This window comes from Psammomys obesus, unplaced genomic scaffold (genome assembly GCF_907164565.1).
Source record: "Psammomys obesus unplaced genomic scaffold, mPsaObe1.curated_primary_1811, whole genome shotgun sequence".
Taxonomy (NCBI): Eukaryota; Metazoa; Chordata; class Mammalia; order Rodentia; family Muridae; genus Psammomys; species Psammomys obesus.
In genome coordinates, this window is record NW_026588752.1 from 13,689,886 (window position 1) to 13,710,751 (window position 20,866).

At 39.8% G+C, this 20,866-nt stretch overlaps 1 protein-coding gene across 2 annotated transcripts in view; it reads right to left on the bottom strand.

Moving 5' to 3' along the window:
- Tenm2 (teneurin transmembrane protein 2) overlaps positions 1-14,097 on the bottom strand; it is a 670,345-nt gene extending 656,248 nt beyond the window's left edge. For both annotated transcript variants that reach the window (XM_055604663.1, XM_055604662.1), the window contains exon 1: positions 13,659-14,097. In XM_055604663.1, coding sequence (XP_055460638.1) covers positions 13,659-13,704 — 46 coding nt within the window. In that variant the 5' untranslated portion in view covers positions 13,705-14,097. The remainder of the gene's footprint in view (positions 1-13,658) is intronic.
- Between the last annotated feature and the right edge of the window lie 6,769 nt (positions 14,098-20,866).

Sequence of the window (20,866 nt, forward strand, 5' to 3'; positions counted from 1 at the left end):
CATCACTTTGAATCTTTCCTGTTTCTTCTCTCTTACATGATTAGCACCCAGGACCCAGCTGTGTTTTACACTGTATGCAAAACACCGGCATGCACTAATTTGACCCTCTGAACTCACACTTCTCCTTTCAAAAGGCCTCATAAATGGCCTTGATTGAAGAGCTATTCTAATACTCCTCTTGGCAGTGACGGTCACCGAAATGCTTCTAAGCCTCAGCCTGGCTCAGCGCAAGCCAATGTCCCACCTTGTTTATTTATTTTTAGTTTATGAAAAGGTAATGTCCAAGATTCTTTTAAATGTTGGAAGCATCAAATGCCCCAGCACAGGCTCCAAGCTTAACAGAGGCCAAGGGAAATGTTACGGGGCCTGAAGGAGAGAAAAAGAAAGAAGGGGAGAAAGCCCTAATGAAACCACGGTGAGTGATAAGGGAGCTGAGTTACAAGTATTCAAAGAGATGAATTGCATTAACCCTGCCCTTCCCTATTATATTCACTGCCCACTGGAAACAACAACAGAATTACTAAAATCCCACACTCTCTAATGGGATGGTAATAGGATTCAGAGGCCATTAGGGTAAAGGCAATCCATATTTTACAGTGTAATAAGCCCACACCGAAGTTGCTGTGCCCCCCCCAAGAGATCAACAATTACCAGTTTAACATTAACAAATCCACAAGTGCTTTCAAAATCGCAAAGTACTCCTCTGTTAAAAGTCAAAGGTCTATTTTGTAAAGCTGTGCATATTTTTTGTGAAGTAAAATCATTTAAATACATGGAAGGAATGTTTTCTTTGCTCTTAGTATCGATTATTACGCATTCCCGAATGTTCGGAAATGAATACTGTGATTTATTATAAGGAGGTCTGTAGTTATAAAATGGCGCATATCTGTTCAGGTGGTTATAGTTCCCCTTTAAATAATATTTTTTTTTCTTTAAAAACATTCTCTTACTACAGAAGAAATAGTTAAGAAGTGCTATCGGTGTTAAGTCATTGTTGATAATGTGGGACAGAGGATTCGTCAGGACACAGGTGAAAAAAAGGGAGAAAGGAGCTTTTTTGGACCCTGTGTAGAAGCAGAGACGGAGGGAAGGGATGTGTATCAAGATCGAAAGAGAAATTACTTAAATCACTTGATATGCATATTGTCAGGAGAAGAAGAAACCAACTGGCCTTTCACGTTTTCTTTTATTTTTGTTTTGCTGTTTAAATTAGCTACTTGATAATTTCATACATTTATAATGCATTCTGATTACTCTTTCCTCTCCATTCTCTGATCTCTTATTATTACCACCCCCTCTTTTTAATTTTTTTATATTAATCACAGGTTATTTACTTTGTATCCCAGCCATAGCCCCTTCCCTCATTCCCTCCCAACCCCACCCTCCCTCATCTCCCTGCCTCTTTCCAAGTCCACTGATAGGGGAGGTCCTCCTTCCCTTTTCTCTGACCCTATCTTATCAGGTATCTTCAGGACTGGCTGCCATGTCCTCCTCTGTGGTCTAGCAAGACTGTTCCTCCCTTGGGGGTAGGATTGGGGGGGAGGTAAAGGAGTTCATGTCAAAAATAGTTTCTGTTCCCCTTCCTAGGGAAAACCCATTTGGTTACTGAGCTACCAAGGGCTACATCTGAGCAGGGGGTCTAGATTATATCCATACATGGTCCTTGGTTGGAGAAACAGTCTCATAGAGGACCCCCATGCCCTGATATATTTTGTCTTTGTGGAGCTCCTATCCTCTTTCAGTCATATTAACTCCCCCTTTTATTGTATGATTCCCTGCACTCTGCTGAAGGTTTGGTTATGAGTCTCAGCATCTGCTCTGATACACTGCTAGATAGAGTCTTTCAGGAGCTCTCTGCGGTAGGCTCTGATCCTGTTACTTGTTTTCTCCTACTTCCTATGTCCATCCCACTTGTCTTTCTAAGTGAAGATCGATCATCTTACTCCGGGTCCTCTTTCTTGTTTATCTTCTTTAGGTGTACATATTTTAATATGTTTATCCTATCTTATAGGTCTGCATAAGTGAGTATATACCATGTGTGTCTTTCTGCTTCTGAGATACCTCACTCAGGATGATCTTTTCTAGATCCCACCATTTGCCTCCAAAATTCATGATTTTGTTTTTAATTGCTGAGTAGTATTCCATTGTGTAAAAGTTCCACAATTTCTGTATCCATTCCTCCATTGATGGACATCTCTATCATCCCCCTCTTTTACCACTCCCTTTTTCAGATTCAAAAATTTTGAGTTTGTTTATATAATTTAATTATTGTGCCATTGAATCAACTTTTACATTGTATTAGTTATAACACAGAAAGACAACGGATTTTCAGAAAAACATTCTAATAGACGAAGAGCATTTAGTTACTATTAATTTCTGCAGGCTCCTTTTTTTTGACTCCTCTGATATAACACTGAAAATACAATCCCTGATCATCTATAATAAATGCTTCCAACCTTGAGCTTAGATGGGCATGTTCAAGTTTCTTTCCATGAATAACATATAAATAGGTAGGGACAATCATATTTTATACTCTTTACAAAATATACCTTCAGACATCAACAAGAAACAGGAGTGAGTGTGAGCTACTTGACATAGAATGTTGAAGGTGATTAAAATAACAACGATGAAATGAAGACAGTGCATCTCAATGCTTTCTCCACCTTCAGTGTGCCTCTCAGGGAACACCTTAGCCCTGCAAAAATGTTGCTGAGTGAAAAAAAAGATCATAAAAAGATCAAAATTGTCCGTGTCTTAATTCCAAGTTCTTTCTGAACTATACTGCCAAGTATCATGAGAATAGCTTTCTACTTAAAAGGGTGTGGCTTTAAGAAAAATGGCTTCTTTTAAAGATCAGAGGCATCAAATGTGGGATGGGTGCTCTGAAAACAGCTGCATGCAAGTACTGAGCTGCCTAAACATGCCATTTACAACGTGAGAATGTGGCCTCTGGGAAATCACATGTGAAGGACGAGGACACAGGTGGCATGACATTCAAAAGAGAACTGACAGCTACATCGACTAGTCTTTAAATTACAAGCAACTAGGGATAGCGGCATGTTATCAAACACGAAGAAACCAAGGAACTTAATGAAACTTTTGAGAGATAAGTTTGGAAAGGAAAGAAGACAGATGACATTTGGTGTGGTGAGAGGTACAGTAAGTGACATGATTCCCCTAGACCCAAATACAATAAAATCAATATACATTTCTTCTCTATTATCATTCTGTAACTCTGAGTATCTAGCAAACTTCCTGATCGAGTAAACACATGTCTAAAAGTGGTTGCCGTAGCCAGAGTCCAAGGTATTCTTGGCTCAGGAATTCTGGTTTCCATGATTTGTTCTCCTAACTTGGAATATTGTGCTGGGGAGACATGACCACACCACCTTCAGGCTCCTCTTCCTACTCAAAGGGCTTTATCTTTTATCACAAGCTACAGGATCAAAGGATGAGGATAAAGATGATGATGATGATGATGATGATGATGATGATGATGATGATGATAACAATTACAAGGAGTGAGTGTATCTACCCCTCTAATAGCACAGGTGTGTTCTGGAGTTGAAGGATCTATTTCATGATAGATATGAAGAGGCAAGCACGAGGCAAGACCTGTGATTCATTGAACCTCCCCTGAAATTAGTACTGAGAACAAACACAGGGATTGCTCCCTCTTATTGAGAGGCCGGTTCCAGGTCAAACATTTGTAAGACATATTAAGTTCTAAGCCAAGGCATATAACCTCAACTCACAAGATAAATCATTCATTCTCAAAATCAGAAGAAATGTGAATCTGCATGGCACTGTCTTCTTGTATATGGATGATGTGTGAAAGGTAGCGACAACTTCACTCTCAGAGAGTTCGTGGCTACATCCTTTCACATTCTGTGCCTTTTGAGCTTGAATTATCCACAGTCAAACTTGAGCGGCATGCTCAGCAATGTAGCCATACCCTAGACTGTTAACAAGTGCAGCCTCATATAAAAATAAATCGTAATTTTCTAATGCTTTCTTCAACAGTTAGTTCATAATAACAGATAAAACTGCAGCACTCAACCATCCATTTCTCAAATAAAGGGGACTGACATGGCAGCTCAAGTAGAAACAGTATTTGGGGTGTAACCGTCAACGTTTAAAAACAATTTACTCTTCTGTTCCAGTAACATTAAAAAAAAAAAAAAGTTAAGACGAGTGAATCACAGCCTGTTACAATAAAGAATAATAAAGTAATTAGAGCTTGGGTTTCTATCAAGGTTCTTGCCATGTAAAATGTTCATTTATCTGAAATTTGCTTAAAACAAATAGATTAGATTCATTTCATGAACAAGAATGACATGACTTTTTTGTTAACACCGATTAATGACTTCAGTTTCTAATGTCATTAGTCGACTATCATCATTTTGCTATTTGAAAAATGGTTTCCGGAGTCTGTGGGTCTCCTCAGAACATGAATGTTTGCCCATTTCTTATATTCTACTGACCTCTAGAGACTACATGGATGTGTATATAAATCACATGCAATGTGTGACTGTGAACACATACATTTTCCTCACAAACACCACACTAATTGGGAATGATTCGCACCTGATTATGCAAACCCATTTCATTTTGGAGTAATATGTCAATCTTCAGCTTTGGCACCTATCCTCTGAAAGCACATTTTTTTCACTTGTCCCTCTAATGGGGACAAGCATGCTCACAAGACAACCCTTGTGTGCTTCACGTGGGTGAATGATGTACAGGAATCTCAGAACAGTGACCCTCAGACTGGTCTTTGGATTGGATCTTTGGATTGTGACCTGTGTCAACAGAGGATGTGATAGAGAATCCAGATTCTCCTGTCTAGATTTCTCTTAAAGCCAGATTTATTTTTAGTTGGGACTAGGTCATTTTATGGGGAAAATTTTCTTCATATCATAGGTGCTGTTATCTTTTTTTTTTTTTTTGTAATCTCCTTTCCTGAATACAGGAAGAATATAAAATATGAGGTACCTCATGAAGCTCAGGCAGCTTGCCTTGGCTTTCTCTCCTTGTTTTATTATTGTTAGACATGTGCCAAAAAAAAAAAAAATCAAACATAAAATAACCCTTAAATTTCAGGCTAGATCTGTGGGTAGAGCTAGTACTATGTTACATATTTAGAAAGCACAAGTTTCTGGGTTCAATTCCCAGTAACCCTACCTCAAACAGTTATGCCTTATTCATCTTGGAATACCTGGAACAAATTGTGGGGTATTAATAATATTAGTTAGGAAAAAAAAATATCCCTCAGTATCATCCAGGACTATACCCATACCTTTCACCGTCTTTCCCTCCCTGTCTACACTCTCTGAAATTAAATACAGAGGTAGACATATAAACATGTATTCTGTGTTCTATATGCACATATATAAATAAAATGTAGCTGCTAACGATGCTGCATATAAAACACGATGCTCGGTTTGGCCATTGGTTTTCTTTGTGCGTGTGTGTGTGTGTGTGTGTGTGTATATACTATGTGTGTATGCATATATGTATGTGTGCCTGATCATGTAGATAACAGCGCGCACTCACATACGTAGCATGCTTATAGTGGTCAGAAGACGACCTATTGCCGTGGTTCCTAATGCTTCCTGATGCTGTGATCCTTTAGCACATACAGTTCCTCATGTCGTGGTAACCCCAACCATAAAACTATCTTGTTGCTACTTAATAACCATAATTTTGTCACTGTTATGCCTTGTAATGTAAATATCTGATAGGCAGGATATCTGATACATGAACCCCATGAAGGTCACGACCCACAGGTTGAAAGCTTATGAGCTAGAGTGTTGTTTCTTGACTTCCATCATGTTTTTTAGATACAGTCTCTTTGTTCTTAACTGTAATACACATTCGGCCAACTGGCTTGGGGGCTTCAGAGATTCTCCTCTCTCTCAACTCACTGTAGGAACACTGGGATTACCAACATGCATACTACCACACTGAGGTTTAAATGGGTTCCTGGGATTTGAACTCAGGTCCTCAAGTTTTTACAGAGCTTGCGTTGTCCTGATCCACCTTCACAGCCCACAACTGTTTTTTTTTTTTCTAATAATTCTTTTATGCTTTCAACTTTATGTATTATATTGCTGTTTAAATCCTCATTTAATAGAGACATTGAAGACTATTTGGCCATTGTACTACATCTGGTTACACATGAACATTTAAAAACCAAAAGCAAATTTCTTTCTAACATAGTCCATTTTAATCTAGAGATAAAAGAGTGTTTTTAAAGCACTAAGGAGACAATACACTTTGTGCCCTTTAGCCTGTTGTGTCAATTATATTATAGAGTGTGTATTTTATCACTTACCCAGCATTATACATTTATAACTAGAAAGAGCTTGTGAATTTTGATGAGGTGCCTCAAAGCACTACCAGTTGTTAAGACTTGAATGTCCTATGAGAGATGACGTAAGAAAATCGGGCATTGTTTCATGAGAGAGTATGGGACAGTAGGAGATGCGGCAGTAAGATGTGCCGCAAGTGTCCATTCTACAAAAGAAGAGGGTAGTGGTGGGGCTGGGGCGGGGGTTGATTTCTGATTTCATGATAACATCCACTAGAGAGAATCCTGACTCCACTCTACAGATGGGTGGTGAGCTGGCTGGTGACTTCCACAGCGACATACGAAAAGACAAGTCTACGACTAGGCCCCTTCTGGGAGGTGCAGATCCACTTCCCATCTTTTCACCATTTCAGCCAAAGTCATATTCCAGAAGCCCTGAGGCCATCAGGAGTGGTAAGGCTGACAGTAGGTTAACTTGTAAAATAATAAAAAATAAAAAATAATTCATGGAGAAATAACTAGCATCTTGCCAGTGATGGAAATGGAGGAGTGTTGGAGGGTAACTGGGCTATCAGCACCAATAACCTACTTTTGGATTTAACACAAGAAAAGTATGCTAATCAAAATTCTGATCTAATTCAAAAGGTAGCCTTTGCTTGATCCATGTGGCCTTTTAAAAGACCCGCACACCCCAATTCCCAACTAGTTAATTAAAATGGGTAGTTAGCCTCCTGGGAGAGGAGAGGAGTTATATAAGTCAAAAAAACGACACTCCCAGAAATTTGATCCTATTAGGACTGGTTGATTTGTTTTATTTCATCTTAGTGTTTTGCTCCTTTAAAAGGCAGAGACGAGAGTGGCATACAAAAAGATAAAATAAGCTATCATTTGTAGCTAGAAAGTGATCTCCCCCAACACTGAAATTTAGCAGACAATTTTAGTAGCTAATTTTAAAAAGTAGACTTTCTTACAACCCTCCATCTTTGAATGATATTCAGTGGCTTGGACTTCTCCCTTCCATATCATTAGCAGAGGCGCTAATGATTAGACAAGTGTTTCACGTTAGGTAGTTAGAGAGAAGACAGCGTCAGAGAAGAAATCTGAATAATCCCTGTACTGGAAAATCAAACCCTGGATAATCAGGACTGTACTGTACAGGCAATTAGGATTCTGTCCAGTTAAGAGAAATTTGTAATCCATTCAGTTTCAAGCCAGCAAAGTCACATTTCTCAAAAACTTGTATTTCGGCCTCCGATGGCTTAAAAAGTTCTCCTTACTAGATTGTCTCCAATTACAGAAATCCTTCCCAAGCACAAGGCTGCAGAAGTATATTAAATCTGCAGGGTATCGTGTAGCTGGTGGTTTTACAGAGCTCTACAGCACACAGGATCTAGATGCATGGTGTAGCACTGCCGACGCAATTCACCACAATCTGATAATGCTACTTGTTCAGATCACAAGAGTTGTCTTACACGGGGCATGTGGGCATGTGGGGGTGGGGGAGTTGCCTTTCAAAAGAAGGTTCAAAATAATAAGCAAAAGGAGCTAGGGATAAATTCATATTTGAATATTTTCCCCAAATTGCAGCCTTCCCTCCGCACCACAACCACATGGGCACGCGCACACACACATACACACACACACAGGGAATGAGAGAGAGAGAGAGAGAGAGAGAGAGAGAGAGAGAGAGAAGCAGGTCTACAGTGGATATCAATAGATCTCTGACTCACCCAGCAGTAACAGAAAAATGCAATTATCATAGACTTGTGAGCAGGGCAAGCTTCGGCCAAAATTGTCAGACTGAAGTCGACAGAGAAAATGTACCTCACCTCAAATGCAAAGATCAACTTTGGTAAAGCATGGAAATGTGATGAGTCTTTAACAATAAAATAACAATAATAGGATTGTATTAAGGTAATACATGTAGTGAATACAAGGCTGCTTATGTTGTGGCATGGATTTTTTTTTTGATTGCTGACTTTCTTTCTAGACAATTTAGAATCCTATACAAGTATGCAGAAGCAAAATAGTCAAATAAGATATCTAAGAGAAAAGAGGTGAAAAAAAATGTACCTTGAAGGCATGAGACAATAATTTCTAAGGCTTTGGGATATATTTTTCCCTTGAATTGTAATGCACTCAAGTGTATGAGTGATGCCTTTTGTGTTTGATAATGTCAAGTGTGAATGTCATGGGCAGCCCCCCATCTCTGATGGTATTAAAATGGCGGGAAGATGAAAAGCTTGGAAAAGCAAATGGAACAAATTAAATTAAAGTGGCTAGAGGACACAAGAAGTCACTCATCTGCAGCTTGATTCTGAGGTGATAGTGGCAGCCCTTTCTTCTTAAACAGGCTTGTAAAACCAGTATTTCTGAGAAAAAGTGGTGTGGCCCTCTCCCCTTTTTTAATTGTAGTAATGATTGTCTTAGCTCTTTCTCACTGTGAAGTCCGCCGAACACCAAGAAAACACCTTATAGGTTTACACATAAATTTACATGACATAGTCAGACTAATGTCTGTCACTGTGGTTGTCAGTCAAGTGGACTAGGCATCAAAGAGTTCAAGGTGAGGTGTTCATAGTTTATAGGTAGCCATTGACAACACAGGCAACTTGGGAAGGCAATTAACTCTAATAAATAAAGTATATACCTTTTCAGAGAGATGGAAACTCTCAAAGATCACACAAATCCATCATAATCAATGTCAGGAAACTGGAGATAAACCCAACGTGGATTGTATCCAAATAGCAATCTCACAGATAGAACCTTACCTCTTCTAACCTGTGTGCCTCATCTTTAACAAATGGTGAAGGTTTTCCTTACGAGGGTACGAAATAAAGATACATATACCAAATCTGTCTTACTGAGGCCATGACATCTACAGTGCACACTAGAAATCGCAGTAATTACAATAGCATTCACTTTCAGCCCTCTCAACAATATCTCTCAACTCTAGTACCTGTGGCTCGGCTAATGCCATATGCACTGGCCTCCAGCTTTGAGGCCAGGCATTCTCCCCTCCTTTTTTCAACAACATCCCTTTAAACATAAGCTAATACTGAAGTAGCATTAGTAGCTCCAGAAGGCTGTCATGTAATTAGAGGAAAGAGGTCATCTAAACAGGGGTTTTAGAGAATCTTGGGGAAGACTTTGCTGTGTGAAGTCACAATTTCACTCCTTCCTCACTCTCCTGCCAAGTTTCCACTACTCTACAAACTTCCAGATCTCCTTCCCATGAGTATCTGGAAGTTGTCTGGTCGTTCGAAGCCCACTCCTGAACTAGTACACCCACCATTGTCTGGGATCTCTGTTTCCCATATGATGCACATAATAGAGTTTCCCCTGATGATTTCATCTTCTCTCCTAATTCAAAATATCCACCTAACCCGCACCCGCCTCTTCTTGCCCACTCTGCTGAGCGACAGAGGGAGGGCATATTTGGTATATGCACCAGGGCTCTCCATCCACTGTTGATTCCATTTCTATAAAGATGTCAGTGAGGGGCAGGCATTTCTCACTGTGAGGTAACACTGGGCATATTTTATTCATGGTGCTTTGGATATAGGAAGCACTTTATAGATGCTATGGGGGAAAAGAGAGAGAGAGAGAGATAGACAACTAGTAAACCAAAACCAGAAAATACAGTCACCCCCAAAATGTAAGGCTTTACTTTTAAAGACAGAAATAAGCCAACAACATGCCAAACAAAATATGCACTTAAATCAAAGGAAAAGAGAGCTGGAATGTCCTTACCCCAGTGGACTTCTGGTGCTAATTGCAAAATAGATGCAGCTGACACTCATGCCTTCTAAATATAAACTCTTTTCTCTCAGAAAAGAAAAAAGAAAAAGAAATGAACTGTGTGTGTGTTATATTAAAACATCCTATGGACCACTTCACACCTTAGGAATGAAAACTGACAAAGAAGTCCTTTAATGCAACAGGAAAAATCCACCAGCACAGAGCCAAGTTGGCCTAAGGCAACAAAATTCAAAAGCTATCCAATGTGGGTCAGGCTGTGGTTCTGTGTGCAAGTGGTTTTGTGATGCCCAACACTCGTCTTACATGAGAGAAAAAAAAAATACACTTCCCTTCTCAATTGAAATTGGCTAATTGATCATATCTAAAAATAAATATTCCCATAGACAGAGGTCATTGGTTGCTTGAAATTGCATCAGTTTGTGTCTGGATACTAGAATCCTGGGATCCCCTGGGATGTCTTTGTCATTTTATCAGAATGATTACCAGCAGAGCTGTTCCAGTGTGGGTCCCCTCAGCTCCTAGCACTTCTATTTGCTTTTGCATTTCTATTTTCCCCATCAAGCCGAGTGGCTTTTGCTTTGTCAGTCTGGCACTTAATATCCAATGTTAATTACATTTCCCATTCTGAGGAAAATCCTATTGGGCTAATTTTTCAACATCATATGATGAAAGAACTTCAGTGACAAACCATGTATGTTTTCGATTGTTTTTTTTTTTAAATTGGTACATCTATTAAGAACTTAATATTCAGTGGGAAAATAGTCTCAGAGCAATGAAATTCTATTACTTTAGAGGTTGCATGCTTTTAATTTCTTAATATTTCATTACTTGTTGGCAACTGGTGCATATTTTTATAATGCGTTTGATCATTACTCTTCTCCGGGTATTCTATTTCAGTTCTTCCTCTGACATCATATTTGCATGTTAAAGGGTTTTTGCATTCAAGGATGGAATGGTCTGAATAGCAATGTGCAGTTAACTTGATTTTTTTTTTTTCAAAAACAGAAAACAGCAAACAGACATTATATATAGGGGCCAAGGAGAACAATATTATCCTTTCCAAATCCAAATCAAGTCTGAATAGCTTTCTATAGGACATCGTAAAAGGTAATGCTTCAATATCATTCATTAATTAGCAAATTAGCTTGGAGAGAAGGGCTCTGTTTCTTTGCTTTTTATAAGTCTACTGTTTTTCTTCTCTTTCCTGTGGGGGGAAATAATCTTTTCTTTGCTCTCCAGCAACATCTACTGGAAAAGCCAGAAAAATGCTATTTATATGAATCAGATAGTTTGAGTAGGGATACCATTGATTGCCATCTACCTAAAGAATGCCAGCCGAACTGCATTTGGCTACAGCGTAACTCCACATCCATCTTACTTCCAGTTCCTTCTTTAGGGGAGAGACAGAGGCTCAAGTGGTGGTACCCGGGCGAAGTACAGTTTAAAATTTAGTAGTGGCTCACCTTGAAGAAGTCATTTCACACACAAAAGTAGAAAGCACATGTGAGAAAGATAACGCAGTGCGTGGCTGTGTCTTCTCAACCCTTATCACTTATAGATATAATCCTCACATTCTGAGCAAACACCACCACCACCACCACCATCAACAAAGCCCGTCCATATTTAGGTGCACCAAGAGTCAGAAAAGAGTTCATTCAAGAAAGCAGTACAGGGAAGGTGGAATTCGAGGAAAGCTACTTTAAGATTCTGTGGAGTTTCTTAAGTTGAAGAAGAGAAAAGCTACCCGTGAGGCTATTTTTTTTTTTAATTGGCCAATGCCCACCCAAACGTCTACATGGCATTCCACAGCAGTCTCCCCTTTCCTGGTTCACACCCCTCACTGCAATTCAATCCACAGGAAAAAAAAAAATTTTTTTTTTCAGTTTGCTTGCACCTGCATCAGGACCTTCCCAGGAAACTCCTTCCAGCAATAAAATTCTGAATGCTGTCATCTGACCAGGGCCACTGTCCACTTGTTCCCCAATGGCCAGTACCGAGCCTGTCCTCATGTCCTCTCCAGCAGCACCTATACAAGCTGCACCTACAAGATACCGTGGGTCTGGTGACACAAAACCTGACAGATCAAGGTGCTAAACAGCCAGTCCAGTTTGGAAACTAAGCAAGAAAACATATGATCACGACACAAACACATGAAATACCTTCTTCTCCGTGTGCGTGCTTAATTCCACAATGCCATGGGAGAGCAGTTCTTTCTAGGGCCAAGCCTACAGGCATTGACATCACCTTTCCATAACCCATTCCCGAGAAGCATTCTCTTAACCGAACAGCACACTTTTAAGGCACTTCCCCCTTGCCCACCAAAGCAATTTTAAAACGAACTTACATATGTCAGGTAACGCTTTTGTCAAAAACCTGGGAAGATTCGGATTCCAGTCACATCTAATTTCAAAAGTTGCCCTATTTGTATTTTTATTTTTCCATTCTCAAGTATCAGTTCATTCATAGCCGGCCATAGTTTTATTTATTTATTTATTTTAACAGCAGAGGCAATGGACACAAAAATCCACAAAGAGTGAGATTAACGGCAAATAGCCCAAACTTTAAAACAACATCTGCAGACACAAAACCCCTATGCTGAGAGATTCAAGCATAGAACACATTTTCCATTTGTTCAACGTGAAAACAGACAGGAGCCTTTTAAAGCTCCATCCCAAAGCTTTTAAAAGGAGGAATGCTATCAAATATAATCCAGAGTTCCCATTCATGGCGCACAAAAGGAATGCCTAGTAAAAGCTACCTCTAGCAGAAGACCGGACTACATTTTGGGTATCCTAGATTTTGGGTACTAAATCAAAGTTCCGACTTGAGTCTCATAAACACCCCCCTCTGTCATTAAGGGGTTTCAAATTCAGAAAGCTTTATTCAACAGCATTTGCAGAGTTAACTCCCCCTCCAAACTGCCATAACTCAGTTTTCCTAATTATTTACTGGATGCATTTCTAAGGCATGCCCTCACCTGATGTTTTAACTTCATATTTCATTTGGGACAACACTTAGTCTCCATTTAGGAACCGTCAACCTGCGGCAGGTTCAGGAGATTCAAGACGCGCCTCACCCACAAGAGCCAAAGCCAAACACACCCAAGCAGCCAGACTTAAATAAACTCTGCTTTTTGCCGATACCTCCGGTGAGAAATTATTATAAAAGCATCAGAAGTTCAGGTTGAAGAAAAATTTCAAATGTCATCTGTCTCCTAGGGCTTAAGTCCCGGAGTTCAAAAACAGTATCAATTGAATTATTTTCCCCCTTTCCTTAGCTGTTTAGAATTCAACATAATGCAAAGTGCTATACTGATCAAAATCATCTTTCTCATCTCTCCCTTTAAATAAAAGGGAGGAAAAAATCATTCCGTATAAATGCATTTACTATACAAATCTATTTTCAATTGAATTTGCTGCATGCTCTAATTCATCAAAATTAATACAGGTACTTTCTATGTTAAACAAAAGGAAGCCGACTGAAAAATCGGCTTCTGCTGCAGATGCCTTTCTCAATTACAAAACGGGTGAAAACAGAAATTTAACTAAGCCAGTCGGTCAAACCCTCCGATCGGCGCTCTTACCTGCCTCGGCTGAAGGCTTCCTTCCCTTGTTAGCAGTGTGCAGCATCGCTAGCTCGCTCCAATCCTCACCACCGGCTCAAATTACACCGCTAAGTCCACCCCCTCGCCTTTCCCCCTTCTCTGCCTTTCTTTTCTTTCTATTTATTTTTTTTCTTTCCTCTCCGTTCTTTTATTATTTATTTATTTATTGCCAGCAAGAAAAAATACTTATTGAGAGTGATTAGTTTTTTTTTGTTGTTGTTGTCCCTTTTAAGTCCCTCCTGCAGGAAGGAACAGGGGAGCAATGTGACGCCACCTTTTAATCTTTTGTAAGAGTGAAAAGGCAGAAAAGGAACGCTCGATCAAGCTGAGCTGCACACATGACTAAAACTCGCAGGAGACGCTGCTGCTTGCTGCCTGGCGAAAGCACCGCTAGGCTTGAGTGTAAGAACAGAGAAGAGAGGAGTCGATGGAATGTGACAACGTATGTGCATCAAAGGCAGGGGGAGAGAGAACAATGAGCAAGGGAAGACAGCGAGGAGAGGGAGAGATGGAAGGAGAGGGAGGGAGAGGGAGAGGAGAGGGAGAAACAGGAGAGAGAGAGAGAGAGAGAGAGAGAGAGAGAGAGAGAGAGAGAGAGAGAGAGAGAAGAGAAACACGCACACACGGAGAAAAGATAGAGCGGGGTTTCAGGCAGGGGACTCTGAGAATAAAGCCACAGTGCGGTGTCTGGCAGCTTCTGTTTTTATCTCAGCGAGCATGATCCGCGGCCTCTCTCATTTAGAAACACATCCGTGTATCTTCCAGGTTTGAAAACTGAGATAATCGCAGTGTGTCTCTGGTTTTGTCTGATTGGCATTTAACTGTGCAGTGTACCTGTGATTTTTTTTTTTAAGGATGCATTTGTGTGCAATTTATTTCGAATATTTATTTATGTAGGCAAAAATGAAAGCTGCTAATTTCTACGGCAATTTGCAATGTAGTTTTACTGGCAGATGGAAGTCTACTTACCATAACTGCTGACAAACTGCCACGGGTAAACAAAAGAAGAAACAAATGCTTCGTCTTGATAATTGTCTTTTTAAAAAAAAAAGAGAGAGAGAGAGGGAGAGAGAGCCCACCCCAAAATATTAGCACTTGCAAAAACCATGTTTCTTGGCTCAAGTTTAAAAGGTGATTTTTCTCCCTTAGTTTTTAGAAATAAAGGCACAATAAAAGGGAAGACATGATGTTTGAAGGAAAGGTATTGGCAAAGAGGCTATTAGCAATGCACACACCTAAATTCTCCCTGGTTTCCCTCCAAATGTGATGAGTGATGGCTTTCTGGAGTCCTGGGGCAGAGCTTTTGAGTCACTATTGCCACAGACTTATACTGCATCTTCCTGCCTTCCTGTACTATTTTAAAGGAGGTTCCATTTTTAAAACAAAGTGGCAAAGAAATGATTTGCCCATTCAAATCACTTCCAATGCTGCCTCACAAGCTCTGTTCCCTTCCCACTGCTCTCTTGCCACATGGGGGCCAGGATTACACAGTTAAATTCCCTCAGTGACCTCTTTTATAAGGATGTAAATTGCTGATTCCAAGGTCAAGTATTTGCTAGAAGTTAGTTATTGGTGAAATGACTGCCTGTTTTTCCATGGTAACCTGAGCTAGCGCAGTAGTGAGCTAGCAAGAAGAGCAGACGACGCCCAAACTTTTGACGGACCATCTCCTTAAAATCATGTTGCTTGTTTCTTTCTTTCTTTTTTTTAATAATATTAGAAGGTGAATTCCATGCACCTAACTTAGAACACTTGCCAATTCAAAGAGAAAAAAAAAAAAACAACAATAAAAAGATAACTCTAACACTCCATCTTTGTATTTCTACCACGTTATAAGAATCTGTCCGTGGACCCTCAGCATCTTGTAGTTTGGGATTCCTGTGTGAGCAAGATATAGAATGAGAATTGGTCCAAGAAGGATAAAAACCCTCTTGCCTGCCCCAGTCACAATGTTGTATCCAAAGTGGGCCTGCTTAATCTTGTTAAAGCCAGAACATAATTCTTTTTCATGCTCTGCCAATAGGAGGATATGTGTTTTGCTTGGACCCAAATAAAGAAATACTCCCATCCTAGATGTACTTGAATGAAGCTCTACTGATCATTAAGGCAGTGTAGAGAATGGAGGACACACAGGGGCTGAACAGAGGGCAGCTGGCCAGAGGACGGAGTGCTCAGATGGAGTCTGGAAGGGACGCGGCTAAGGCCCCGCTTTCTGAAAGGGATGAATTCCAAACTCTCCACGGAATATTTCTAGAGCATACTGAAAAAGCAGCAGCCTTATAGTGACATTGTTGATATAGGGTCTCTAGTTAAAATTAACTTCATAAAAGAGAATAAGTGGACTGAAGAATTTTCTGACAATAGAAATTAAGATTCAGCTACAAGGACACATCTATTTCGGCATCATGGAAGTGGGGACGGGGGGACTGGGGCTTATTGAACAGGGCAAGCAAATGACAGTCAATCAAAGATAAAAAGAAATCAAGGCAAGGCAAGACAAAGAAGATTTTTTTTTAAAGCTATAAATGGTTTTTCAGTGGTGTTCCTCATTTTGATCACATACACAGTGAGCAGGTAGGTACATATCATTTACAGCTTGTTAGATATGATTTTTATTCAAGATCTCTTGAAAGAGGGGGCTACCAGAGATTACTATTTCTAACTGGGGTGTGACTTTCTATGGCTGACTTTCCTGCAGGACAGCTTTGCACTTAAACCTGCTTAGACTGTAGTGTGTATTCTGGTGTTTACGGTCCCAGTTTGGTACCTAGGCTGCCTTCCTGGGATCGAATCCCAGCCTCCAGCTACCTGCTTGCTGTGTGACCTTGACCAAATCATTTCCTTCTCTGTGGAAATGTCCTTATCTTAAAATGGATAAGAGTCTATGTGCCTCCTGGTCTGTCACTAGGAATAAAGGGTGCATGTGTTGTGGGTGAAGTGTGCTCTTCACACACAGAGCATGGTTTGACATGGCAACTTCTGTATTGTTAGGAAATCCTCTCAACTACTTTGACATTTTTTAAAATGGAAAACGTAATATTTAACCACCTCAAAATGGATGACGCATGAAGACTTCTTTCCACTCTGACCTTCCTTACAGGATCCAGTTATCAACACTGCCCTCTGGGTCTTTCCACTTGAATAACGTGCTTAAAACCCAAGAAGTTCTACAACCAGGCTAGTGAGTCCGCCCTCAGAGCAAGCTTTCTCTCCAAATGTCCCCATCAGTGTAAAATGTAAAGATCTTGGAGACAGCCCGGCTGCACTTATTTCCTTTGTCTTCAATCATTCGATTTCAAGCACCCACCAAACACCACTCCCACATTTTTACAAAGGTCTTGTGGTTTCATTTCCAGACCCCCAGACCCATCCCAATTTCTGTGTTGTCCCAGCGTTTCTTTTCTTTTCTTTTCTTTTCTTTTCCTTTTTTCTCACTGTGCAGCCCTTCTCTGTCGGTGCTGAGCCACATGCAGGGTACAGATATAAAGGATCCATCCTGAGGACATTGCCAGGGCCCTGCCAACTCCTATATCAGATTGTAACACCATCTCCTTCCCTTCTGAAGAAGGCACTTCAGATCCCAAGGAAGGAGAGTGACATTATTCTAGGTGTGACCTTGAATCAGCTCTAACATATAAAACAGCTAATCTGTGGCAAACCAGGACTTTCCCATTAGTGCCCTGTTAGTAGAGACACCTCTCCCCCTGTCACGACACAGCTTATTGAAAACAACCATTTGAAGAGGTTTTCTTTCTTCTCCAATTCATCCCTCACAAGCCAGAATAACCTTCTTAAAATGCCACTTTGAGTGACATCTGTTCCCAATAGTTATTGATTGGCCAATTGAAAGTCTGTTTTATTTCATTATCTTACGTATTGGCTTAAAAAAAAATCATCAAAGGTTCACAATTCCTCAGAGAATGAAGCGCAGATTTCTTTGCTGCACACTGAGTCACCTCTGTGGTTGGGCACCGACCATCCCTGTAAATGGTCTTCTATCGCTGCCTCGGAAGATCTTGTCTCCCACAGCCCAATGCATCTGCAGGCCCTTCACAGCTGCCCAGGAAGCCCAGGGGCTCCTTAGAATGCTGGCTCCGCCCAGCTCACCGCAGCCTATTTAGCTGCAGCCTCTTGATCTAAGACCAGAACAAGTTACAAGTCCTCCAAGAAGATGCCCTTGACCTTCCCGGTTTACAGCAGCGAAATTGCTTTAATCACAGTAGCTATCTGAGGGCCCAGGAAAGGTGGCATACATCATAATTAGGAGCTTGGCTTTGGACTTTGCCCTAGGTCCAAATCCTGACCCTGGAATTTGCTTCTTAATTGTGGAACATTGGTTAAATACTTTCCTCTCTGAACCTTACTTTCCTTGTCTATAAGATAGGGCGAGAACGTTGTTATCTAATCCATGCTGAAGAATGAGCACAACGTCTCAGTTCAGACCTAGAACCTACACAATAAAGAGCAGTTAGCAATCATACAAGTGCCCTCTAAGTCAAAGGGTCTCATTACCTTCAATTTCTAACCCTCACCACAACCCACTGAATGGCTGTTATTAGAGCCATTTGACAGAAATGGAACTGAGGGCTAGCAAATGAATCTGCTAGCTGTCACATGAATAGCACAGGGCAAAGCCACACCCCTTGTCTTTCTGCCTTTCAGGTTTTCACAAATCCGTGCCACTCACACGCAGGCCTAACCTGATAGCAGGTTAGCTTTAGCTTTTCATGATTTGAGTTTTCAGGTTGTGGACCATGTTTCTCATTATATTCCAAATGAAAGGAGAGTAATATTCATGTTTGAAACATCTCTGCATCCTTACTGCCTTCCATAAATCTTTAAACAAAGTAGCTTGCTTACTTGGTAAATGTTTGTTGCCTGCTTGATCATCTGTGCTCGCAGGGATTAAAGTTTTCAACCACATTTAAATTCAGGGACACTATTTTGTGAGGAAATGGCTTCATCATGAACCATCATTCATGAACACTATCATAATTATACACAAAAAAAATATAAAAGACAAACATTACATATGAATGAGCCAACAGAAATGAGTGGGATCCTCTCAGGAGAAGCTATAGGAAAGTAATGTTCATGGACCTGGTTCCTCATATGTGGTATTTACACTCTGCTGAAAGTGTACCCCTCAGGCCACTAATTCCATGCATGGGAAGGGGAAGGTTAATAGCTGAAAATCATCCTTTTAAGGTTACACAGAAAGTCAAGAGTAAGCACTCAAACACTCACAGCATTTGGTAACCTTTAATTCTTCTTGTTAAATAAAAGCAATAATTACCTTCTCATTTATCTTCTCTCTGGATAAGTCGACATAATTCTAAAACAACATGGGTTGGTGTAAAATTCAGGCAACCAATATGTTTTCTCATGTACATGGTACTGAACAACATTGCTGAATTTTAAACAAGTTGAATAAATGCTTTAAGACATATGTATACACACACACACGTGCATGTAAACACACACACAGATACACACAAAAGCCCAGTGTGTAATGTATTTGTGTATAAACAAGAAAGGAAATACTCTACTCTCATTCTCTCCACCTATAATAATCATTGCTATAAATATTTGCATCTGCTTCAGGAAATGAGGATTCTTTCACTGTTACTCATTTCTGTGTTCATATGAGGCATACAGTGAGTGCTAGGTACCCATAGGTTTGCTGAATGAATGAGTGAATAGTGAATACACTCCCCCTCCCCAGTTTTGTCTTTCTATACTCTGTTCTTTTTATACAGAGTTTGTTTGGTGAGATACAGGTTATTTTATTGTTCAATATAAAATTCTCTTAGCCTCAAAGAATCCTTTTTAGATTATGTTAGCTCATGGTAAATGCTCTTTTCTCAAATTTCAAAGCACCCATTGCCTGGAACATTTTATTACATATGATTTCACAATTAATCTTACCTTGCCATTGAGCATGCTATATTGTTGGTGGGCTATTTTTCTTCTAATAATTCTAGGTCACTTTTACTGGATTCAAATCTTATTTCCTACAGATTGATTTCAAGTTTCCTGAAGGATGAAAGCATTGTGTTTCTTTTCTCTATAATATATATTGCTATACCTTTGAGTACTACTGGGTATTTAGGATGTGCTGATAAAAAACACGTTGATTTGGCTTTTACACTGAACATCTTGATAGGTATGCAATTCCATCCTTCAAAAATTATGGAAAGAAACTTATCATACAGTGCTCAGCCTTTAAAATTTTGCTAAAATAAAATGGGAATAGGAGCAAGATTGCACAGCATTTCTTCTAGCTGATTTAGCCTAAGGTAACCTAGTCCATTTATTTTATTAATATTTATTTCAATATATGTTATAATGTTATTTATCTCTGTGTGTGTGTGCCTGTGTGTGTACATGTTAGTCACAGGACAATTTACAACTTGCAGGAGTAGGTTCTTTTTTCACCCTGTAGGATCCAAGAATCGATCTCAAGTCATCAGGTTTCCTAGCTGAGTTATCTCATTGGGCAACAGTGTGTATATATACATTTGAGCACATGCTTTGAATCAAACACTGTTTAAGAAAGCGAAATAATTACCTCATCTCATCAAATTAAGACTCTCATGGAGGAAGCATTAGTAAGTTGGCCTCTGGAAGAGCATGTCCCCACCTTATCATTTATACATTAGTTGCAAGTCAGCTCACACTGACCCATCAGCGACTAGTCTTTAAAGAAAGGTTTTTGGATTCCAATGGATCTTTGCTGTGGGTCATTTCTGGCCCAATTATACATTCATCTCTTAAGGAAGGTTTGTTTTTCCTTAGGGTGACTATGACAGGAAAAGAACATGGCCAAACAAGCCTTATCCTAATAAGCCTTTCTCCTCTGACAAAAAGAGCTTTCTTCGGGAGATTTCTTCACCCACATAAGTGCTTCTGTCTGTAGTCACTGTAGACTCATGCTAGTAGAAGTGTCTATAAATGACTGCTTTTCAAAATGAAAATAACAAGCATTCTCCAAAACAAAACAAAAATAGAATGTAACCTTTGAAGTTTCAAAAATGTCCTTAATGTATCTTTATTCATAAAGATAAGATAATTTGTGTCCATTTTCATATCCGCTCACAAAATAGAAATGAGTACATAACATAATTAAAGGTTTGTGTTATAAATAGTTTTCTTAAATTAGCTTATTGAATTGTAATTATGTCATA